Source organism: Sesamum indicum, linkage group LG7 (assembly GCF_026168435.1).
Source record: "Sesamum indicum cultivar Baizhima isolate 11 linkage group LG7, ASM2616843v1, whole genome shotgun sequence".
Lineage (NCBI taxonomy): Eukaryota > Viridiplantae > Streptophyta > Magnoliopsida > Lamiales > Pedaliaceae > Sesamum > Sesamum indicum.
Genome location: NC_142663.1, coordinates 13,113,656 through 13,123,538, shown reverse-complemented (window position 1 = coordinate 13,123,538; position 9,883 = coordinate 13,113,656). Strand labels below are relative to the sequence as shown.

The 9,883-nt window shown below is 32.7% G+C and overlaps 1 protein-coding gene across 1 annotated transcript; it reads right to left on the bottom strand.

Annotated features, from left to right (window-relative positions):
- Positions 1 to 2,552: 2,552 nt before the first annotated feature.
- Positions 2,553 to 7,387, bottom strand: LOC105166773 (CDPK-related kinase 6). The gene is made up of 11 exons (XM_011086253.3): positions 6,527 to 7,387; positions 5,766 to 5,896; positions 5,539 to 5,580; positions 5,344 to 5,452; positions 5,178 to 5,256; positions 4,477 to 4,773; positions 4,162 to 4,271; positions 3,873 to 3,977; positions 3,718 to 3,780; positions 3,070 to 3,237; positions 2,553 to 2,982 (listed from the first exon to the last, which is right to left on the bottom strand). Exons 1-11 carry the CDS (start codon positions 7,064 to 7,066, stop codon positions 2,842 to 2,844), a joined length of 1,785 nt encoding a protein of 594 aa, XP_011084555.1. The 5' UTR covers positions 7,067 to 7,387; the 3' UTR covers positions 2,553 to 2,841.
- Between the last annotated feature and the right edge of the window lie 2,496 nt (positions 7,388 to 9,883).

Sequence of the window (9,883 nt, the reverse complement as noted above, 5' to 3'; positions counted from 1 at the left end):
TATTTTAATAACCATTGAACTTTTTTTGATTAAATAATGATCGTTAAATCTAACCAACTAATCTAAACCGTTAGATTTTCAAAAAAAAAATATTTGGATTCAAGAAATTATATAATTTTATATTATATATAAATAATTAAAAATTAAAAAAAATGATTCCTATTATTACATATAAAAAAAGAAAAATAAATAAAACCCTAACTACCCATCCCCCTACCCATCACCGCCATCCCCACCCCGACACCTACCTCCTCTCCATCGCCTCCAGCCTGCGTCAACCCATCATGCCACCCCCCGCCCCCCCCCGTCCCCCACAAATGGGGAACGATGACGTTGGAACGGCACAAGGGGGCGCGACTTTGCCTCCAAGTTGTCGTCGCCTAGATAAAAAAAATAGGGTGACGGTGTCACCGTAGTATTTTTCTAAAATTAATTTAATTATATTTATTTTAATTAATTAATAATAATTTTAGATAATTATAATAATTGTTGTACTTAAATTAATTTAAATATATAGTTTAGTTAATTAAGAATAATTTTAGATAGTTATAATAATTATTATATTTAAATAAATTTATAACTTATAATTATTGTAATTACTTAATATTTATATTCATGTACGTATTTAAATTAACATATAAAATTTAGTATATTAGTTTATAATGTAATTTTTTTTATTTTTTTTATTTTGATATTTAATATAAATATGTTAAAAATAAAAATTATATTTTTAGAAGATAGATAAATGCAAAAAAAAAAATCATTAAAGTTAAATGGAACATAGTAACTTTAGATATAATATAGGAGCATTTTAGTTAATTAAAGACAAAAAAATATCAAAATATATAAAAAATCAAGCTCAAACACACTTCAGGCGTGTGCATCTTGCGTTCCGTTAGTTTCTAATGGAAGGGGAGGGGGGTTCTTTATTGAGTTTATTACAACATAGGAGGGTTCAACTTATTTTTAAAACATAGGGGAATTTTTAGCTATTTCAGAAATATATAGAAAGGTAAAATGCATTGTAACTTTTATGTAATAATGTTACGTTTTTAAGGGGTGAATGTGTAATTTTTATTAGTTTATGTACAATATTTTAAAAACCATGAATTATTTATATAATTACACTATGGATTAGGAGGCAGAGATGTAATTATCCCATAAATTAAGGGAGGTAGATGGATAGCGTGGAACAATGAATCCGGTTTCGTTCGTGGAACGACGCCGTTGGAACAGGAGCTCGGTTCTTGGGTTGGGAGCCCACTTGCTCATACAGTCATCGTTTAGGATACGTAATTCCAGGTTTTAATAATCTCAACACCAATGCCTGGAATGGCGGAAGAGGGTCTTTAATTGCTATTTCAATTTTTTATTCGAATTAAAATTGATCCGACCAACCCAATTATACAACAAGCGTAATATTCGTGTTATACAATTTATTATTTTTTTAAATTATGTATCAATCGTACGACAAGTGTATTATACTTATCGATTCAAATTTGCTAAAGTCAATTTGAATTAAAAAAATTCCCACGTATTATTCTCTTTATCTTTTATCCCAAGCTGAAATTTCCTTAAAGGGGCATCAAGAGTCGCATGCCAAGAAGTCTACTAATTTAGGTTAATATTATTCTGGTTTTGGTTTTCTTCAACACATGTTGGTTACCAAATTTTACATCTTTCACACTATTGGAACGATTTTTATTTTTATTTTTTGAAAAAAAAATAATCAGTTAGGTTGAATTGAACTCGTTGTGACTATGGAATTAAGTATTCTACTGTATGATTTGAACAGACCAAACTTGCGTTTCAAATGCTGCGCAAATTTTGGAGTTGTTTTGTCCCTTTTGTAGTTACTTTTTTTAGGGCAAAATACACTTTGTCCTCCTGAATTATTTATTATGTAATATTTACCCTTTTAAACTAACAAATATATATTATTCTTATATTATATATATGTATATTTAGTTCGAAGAATTTCTTTTTGTTTTTAAATAATTTTTCGTTTTTAAGTTTAGATAAAATTTTGTTAATTGAAAAGGATATATTTTAATTATACCTTGTCATCGCAGTCCTACGAGTACAACAACATTAACTCAATTTTATTAAATCAAGCATTATAAATCGACTACCACTAGCCCATTATTGTTTAACCTTAAGTTCCAATATCGACATCGAATAACCCCTTCCGCTGCTTGGAAGCTTATGATTTGATGTTCGTCATTTCTTGACGAGGGTTCTTTTCACCCTTTCTGCGGTACGGCTCCACCATCAGTGAACCGGAAATATTTAGCCTTGTAAGGTGATCCTTAATGATTCTCAGGGGATTCCAGGTGTCCGATACTACCCAAGTTGTTGGCATCTCATGAGTGCAAAGAAACAACCAACAGAATTAGGTTTAAGAATAATGCTGGTATAATCCACCACCACTACTCCTTCAGAGGTACTTTTCTTACTGGGACGAGACAGGATTCCACATTCTCCATACCTCAATATCTCCAAAGCTAATGTACTATGTAAAAGAAGCAGTAGCAATGATAGCATAACAACAATTCAGGAATTTTGTGTATAATAAAATCAGGTATTCCTTGTAAATAACAGTATTTGCTTCCCTATATATTCTGATTCTCTTCCCACCTCATCTCCTCACAATGAAGTCCAACCCAAAGCCCAGATCACACCCTTGAGAACCCAAAAAAATGGTCAAATAAACAAGAAATCTTGGACAACAATCTCGAATACGTGTTGACACAATCCCAGGAGAGAAAGGAAAATGGAATATGGAAACTCAGAGACTATAACATGACTTGAAACTACGAACAATCTCCTAAGCATATATGCTTACTGTCGGTGTCTTGTGTTTGAGTTGCGGACTGTTACACCATGCAAGAACTTGGTAAATCCAAGAAAACTCAATTTTCCATCTGATGGTCTGATCCAATCCTTGAGCAGAGAGTAAGCAGTAGGACCCAAATTCAACTCCTGAAGTGAAGTTTCAGTACACGGGGTGAGCGCATGGAGGAAAAAAAAGGTCAAGTGGTTTTACGCGAGTTGGGTGTGTATATATACCTGTGCTAGTTCCTCAACGGAAGTCATACGGTTTCCTTCTTGTTCAAAGTGTTGGAATGCTGTACTTGCAATCTCCTCCCATTTGTCGAGAGCCTCGAGCTGATAAGTGCTAATTGCGGCTGCACAAAACTCTTCGAAGTCCATCTTTCTATAGGATAGAGGTTCCATCTTCAATTCAAGAATCAGAAACTCAGTCGGATGAAATAACTAAGGCAGTAACCAATGTGTTTTTAGGTTAATGCAGCAAGCAGTTGTATAACATCTAAGGTTAATTGGTAATAACCGTTGAGGTGATTGTGACAAATATGAAAAGCCTCCACATCAAAACTCAAAAGGACATGGAAAAAAAAAAAAAGAAAAACTCAAAACAGGGGCCTAGATTTAAAGGAAAATGGACAAATCTTTCAAGAAAAATTATTTTGTCTTCATGAAACAGACTAGCTGGTCCTAAAGGGTGTTACATATGTGTGGCAAGAAACACTAATGTGAATTGAATGGACATCATGAAATAGTCTTCGAAGATCACCAAATTCTCTCAAGAGAGTGAACAAACTTTGTTTCTAAGAGAAGTAATATTTTGCCGAGACAAAATAAAACTGAATTGTGATAATTATGTTATTTACTGACCAGAAAAAAAAAATGTCTCACCATATTCAAGATATCAGCAACTCTTGATTCTTTCATGGCATCTGTTGCATTTTTCATGAGAGCCTGTAAACGGACAGAGGATAATTATGATTAATATTCAAGTAGGCTGCAAAGGATAATAATGAAAAATGAAACTATGAAGGAAAATCACCCACTGTTCTGAAATTATCAAGGGAGATCCAACCATCCTTCGGTTCCAGGAGATCAAATTGTGCCCTAAGGTAAAGGAGCTCATCCTCTGTCAAAGCTTTTGAAAGTGCCTGCATATGGGGAAGCATATATGTTTTCACAACAAACACATTTTTCTCCAAATATGTAATAAAAAAACTTCAAATGTATTATATATATATATAGAGAGAGAGAGAGAGAGACACACACACACACACCACTTATGAACAAAGATAGCATATCATATTGAAACATGAATTTACAAAGAATACGTACTTTTAGGGCTGCCCTTTTCAGAGGAGTAGCTCGAATATATGACTTGATTAATCTGTAGATCATCATATCTAAAGGTATCATGCAGTTTAGGCTCCTTAACCATGGATGAGCTGCAGATAGAAACAGATATATTTCAACTTCATACCAATAAATTAACATTTTGGCCAGCAAATTGCAAATAGTGATGTCAAGAAATAATGGAAAAATGTGACTGCAAGGATATGAGAGTTTGTTTCTAAATCAAGAAATAATATGCCCAAATACCAGAGGGTGTCTATGTATTATCCATAAAGAATAATATATCAACAAACTTACTCAGTGCTTGGGCCGCAGTCATTCGTTTTCTATGGTCCCTATTTAGAAGCCTTTTCACAAAATCTTTGGCTTCTGGCGATACGGACGGCCATGGTGCATCATAGAAGTTGGGATCAGCTCGTAGCACCGAACGAAAAATTCCTGATTCTGTTCGTGCCCAAAAAGGTCTGCTTCCACACAGTAAAATGTATGTTATTACACCAATACTCCAAATATCTGCTTCACTGCTGTAAGATCTGTGAAGTACTTCAGGGGCAACATAGTAAGCACTGCCAACAATATCATTGAGACGTTGATCTGCGAAAATAAAAACCGTGGTTCAAATTTTGGTAAAGAATTCATTGTCACAACTCGCAGAAAGCACAAGCCAAAGCAATATTTGTACTATAGTTAACGACAGTCTTCGGAGAACCGTTAACGTACATATTTAGCACAAATAGCTAGAATTCGGATGTAGGAATCACAAGAAATATTCTGAGGTTATTGCATGTGGACGGTGCTCAAGAATATCAAGAAAATTCTCCAGAGAAAGTTAAGGCAAACACTATATGATATCAATAAAAGAATGTTTATGCATACAAGGAAAAGAGGGATGAAGCTAAGTGATTGGAGGAGGTAGAAATAAAATGCTGAGATGTTGAACTTATGTTCTAGACACATATTTCGATATTGATGAAACGATAATTTAATGCAATCTTTACCTGGCCTAATAAAATCAGACAGACCAAAATCTATGACCTTCATTAGAGCATCCTCATCTTGTGTGGCAAATAGGAAATTCTGCAAGCAAATATATGGAAAAATTAGATCATTTTCCAATGTATTCCAAGTCATAGACATGATTACTAGAATGCTGCTTCCGAATACCTCTGGCTTCAGGTCTCTGTGCACAACACCTTGTAGATGACAAAAGGCGACAACACTTAACATCTGCACAACTATATTCTTCGCATCCTCTTCGGTATATCTCCCACCCCTGCAACAGAGAAATAGTAAGATATTCATGCAAATTCATCAATTTTATAATGAACAAGAATAGTTGAAATGTTCAGCCCAAATTACCGCGCTAAAATCCTATCCAGCAGCTCACCTCCTTCACACAATCTGTTCAAACACATTATCGTTAATAATTTATCATAAAATTCAATACATGGTATAGAATGGAATGCAGTTCTCCCAGTCATATTTTATCAATAAAGTATCTATGGAGAATCCTATAGATACATGACGGAAAAGGTAAACCATGATAATCTTTTGGCACAAAGAAAAATTTGGAACAGGAAACATACTCCATAACTACATAGACGTTATGTGCATCTTCAAATGCATCATAAAACTTGATTAGGTTTTTATGTCCAGACAAAGCTTTCAATATCTTCACCTCCCTCCGAACATCTTCAATTGCTATTGCTGTCGTCATCTGCCAAATATAATAAGCAACTTATATTTTCATAACAAACAGTCCACCACTCCTCGACATACTAATGCACATATATCTACAAACTTATCAGCTAATAAGCTTTCTCATGATGTAGAAAAAATGGCTTAGCCTGCTGACGTCTGAACTAAAGTTCTGATCTCCTGTAATATAAAAGTATACTAACTTTCCCCAGATATACTAAATATAGGAAAATCCTTACTCTCACTGTTCAGTTTCCTTGGGAGGCTTTTAGCATAAATTTTAGTTTATGCTTCAGACTTCCAATTATGAAATAACATTAAGTAAATTTTTGCATGTTACTGAACATTGGCGCTTCAAAATATACTTAGAACTTCAAGAACTTCAATTGGAATGTCAGAAATAATATTAGGGCTCCAATACAATCACATTTCTTGAACATTCTCGCCAGAAACAAGGAGAAATAAACACAAAGAGATTTAATAACATAACGCATTTGTAGAAGCATAAGCTGAAAAGATATAATTTCTTCAGATCAAGATAGAACAATTCAGTTTTTCCTACACTAAGAAGCTTCAGCAACCACTAAGAATTCTGAATAAGAAACAATAAGTATGTTAAGATTGTGATCGGTAATAATATACCACACACCTTAGCTTTGGAAATGATCTTGACAGCCACTTGCTGATTCTTGAGCTCTCCTTTTTTAACCTTCGCCCAACAAGTATGCCCAAAATGCCCTCGCCCCACCTCCTTTCCCAGTTCATACTTCGCCGCAAAATTTTTCGAATATCCAAAGCTCTTATCTAGCGGCCGCTCGCTCCCCTCCCCGCGGCCACCCGCAGACGCTTCCTCCGGTATCGGCTTCGTAGGCTGAGCAGCTGGTTGCCTTTTAAAAAGCGCCGACATGATGGGCTTCGCCGGCGACGGAGGAGGCAACGGCCATCGGAACTTCCTCCCCGGGGTCCTCGCCGGCGATGGCGACGGCGCAATACCAGCGGGGTATGGGCTCTGCCATGGACTCGCGGTGAACGACTGAGCTGGTGTACGCGCAGCCCCATTGGTGGAGGCCGACGGCTTGTGCGATCCCGATGCGGGGGTTTGACGGCGGTGGTTGGCGGAGGCGGAAGTGGAGTTGAACTCATCCTTGTCAACGGAGACCGTTACGTTCTTGCTACAGCAATGCCCCATTCTTCACGGCCTGAATATCAAAATTTTGCACCCGATCAACGAGGACTCAGAAAAGTCCACTCATCGGACGGTCAACTGAAAAAGAATCAGATTCGCTAACTCCGGCGAGACCCCTACGACGTCGTATATCCGTTCACAGAGACCTCAATTTATCTGCTGCGACAAACCCCACCATTTCCCTTCAAAATCTGCACTCTCCACCCAAGAAAAATCAATCAGACGGTCAACCGAAAACCAAAACTCCGGCTAGATTACCTTATACTGTACTTGATTTTGCTGTAAAAATATTTCAAAACGTTAGACAAAAATAAACAGTAAACGAGATTTATACATACACATATATTTATACCATAACCCAACAATAATAATAATAAATAAATAAATAAATAATATCATACGAGTTAATTTCTTTTTTATTTCTTTTCCTCCAGAAATGATGGTGACGTCAGTATTTCGTAATTTTTTTATTTTAGATTATCATTCTAAAAGGCTATTTTTCTGATGTAACTTTTCAATTCTCTATAATCATTTCTATTTTTTATTATTTATAAAATAAAATTAAAACCAAACTTGTTATCCACAATAATTTCAAATAATTTCATATTAATTAATTTGAAATTCATCACAATATTGTTAAGAATAAACCAAACTAAGAAATAAATAATTTCAGAAATCATTCTAAATATAAAATTTTCCATTCAATATTATTCAAATTGATTGTTTTCAATTATTTTGTCTAATTACTCTGTTGATCGAAATTTCTCCTTTTTTTTTAACCTTATTTTACACCATGACAAATAAATAATAATAATAATAATATTGAGGCCTATTTTAATTTACGAAGGTGAAGCATCTTTACTGTAAGGTTATGAGTTCGAACTCTACCAATATATGAAATATTATTTTACTTTAATAATAAGTTTCGCTCTATCTTAATATTCATTTTTAATATTATATAATTATATAATATTAATAATTAGTAAATCATTATTATAATTATCGACGATTATCAGATATAAATATTTAATCTTTGTTAATTTTATTTTAAAATAATAATAATAATATATGGTTGGACAGTACAAGAATAGCTTGAAATAGTAAAGAATGAGCGGAGGGGCGTGTCGTGATTATTGAATGCATCAAAACCTAAAAATCATAGTCTATAGAGAGACGATGTAATAGAAGATTTTGTACGCACACCAACTAATTCTCTGTCCTTTTCTTCTTCTTGTTATTATTATTTAATTATTAGTCCCCAATTCAAAGTTTTCACTTTAAAAAAAAATAAAAATAAAAAAGTTGGTTCAAACGGCGAATTTTGGTGATTTCATATTTATTTAATATTAAAATTAAATTCTCATTACAAATTAAATATTAATTCGGATAAACGACCTGAGTTAAGGGGTGTTTTCAATAGCTTTTATTTTTTTGACGGAATAAATTATAGAGAAAGTTGTAATTTAAACAGTGGTAAAAGTTTGGAGTGTTTGAATTTATTTTTTTTAATTAAAGTTGGAATATTTCGAAATAAGTTGATAAATACTTATTTTTATCCGTTGCATATCCATTAAATATTTTATCTAATTTTGAATTTTTAATATTTTCATATGAATTAAATATTAAATTACCATTTTTCGTAAAGAATCAAAGATTCGTGTTTTTAGCTAATTTTAAAAACTGAATATCTTTATATTACGGAAAATTGAATTTTATCAATTACAATAAGTATTTTTCCGATTCCACATTATTAATATTTTTTAAATATTTCTATTATAGATATATTACAAATAAAACGAAAATCATAATTAAAATGACAATGGGTCAATCCAATCTCGACATTTCTAAATCGAATTTTCTTCGGTTACATCGTAGTTTACCAACATTGTTTCCAGCTTATATTTAATTTCTGACTTTTACAAAAAAGCTTGATAGCTAACCTGTTTCATACGTTCGTTTCACTCTTCACTTAACTCGTCTTTTTTTAATAAAAACGGTCATTACATATTATTACATCAATATTAAAAAATTAATAAATATATCGGTTCGAGTAATAAATTTATGGTATAATAAATTGATATTGCAATAAATTCATACGAGACAGATATCTATTATAATAAACTCACATTAAGTGAAAGAATCCATCACACGTTGGTGAAATTCGAATTCATTTATGAAAATAATAGAATAGTCTGTCCATCAATGGAGAACTATTTTTATTGCAAATAATAAAATAATTTTTAATAATATTTTGATTAATAAAAATATTAAGATATTTCTGTAAGTGTCAAACTATTCAAACTAGATTCAATTAAAACTCGATTAAATCACCCATACTTAGTTTTGAATTTCGATAATGATTTAAAGGGTGAATTACATTTATACCCTCTGACGTGATGTTCAAATACACAAATATTTCAGTACCTTTTTGTAAAATTACAAGTACGCCTATTCAAACACAAAAGATTAGATAAAATTTGTCAACGGTAGAGAAATGTAGTAAAATCATTAAAAGGATGACTCTTCTTGGTACTAAAGCGGTAAAGTACCAATAATGTAATCATTTTGATTTTTTCAATTTAGTGTGCACTAATCATGACTTTATTTATTTTTTTATTTTAATTATTATTAGAAAGTCAATATGCATGGGCCTCCAACCCCCACCCCTCCCAATATGTTACGGCGTAAATTACAATGACCTGATCGTAAATTTAATATAATTATGAATATTCTATTATTGTTTGAAAAATTAATAATATTTTTATGATGTTTGATAAAATTATGTAATCCATGAATAGAAGCATGAATTTGTCAACTTTA

Bases quoted from the DNA above. Each gene is read 5' to 3' on its own strand.
- LOC105166773 (XM_011086253.3), bottom strand. From the start codon at position 7,066: ATGGGGCATTGCTGTAGCAAGAACGTAACGGTCTCCGTTGACAAGGAT. The intron at 4,774-5,177 runs GTAAAGATTGCA...TTATTTTCGCAG, and splicing joins GTCTGATTTTATTAGGCCAG to ATCAACGTCTCAATGATATT. The intron at 3,781-3,872 runs GTGGGTGATTTT...GTCCGTTTACAG, and splicing joins CCCTTGATAATTTCAGAACA to GCTCTCATGAAAAATGCAAC.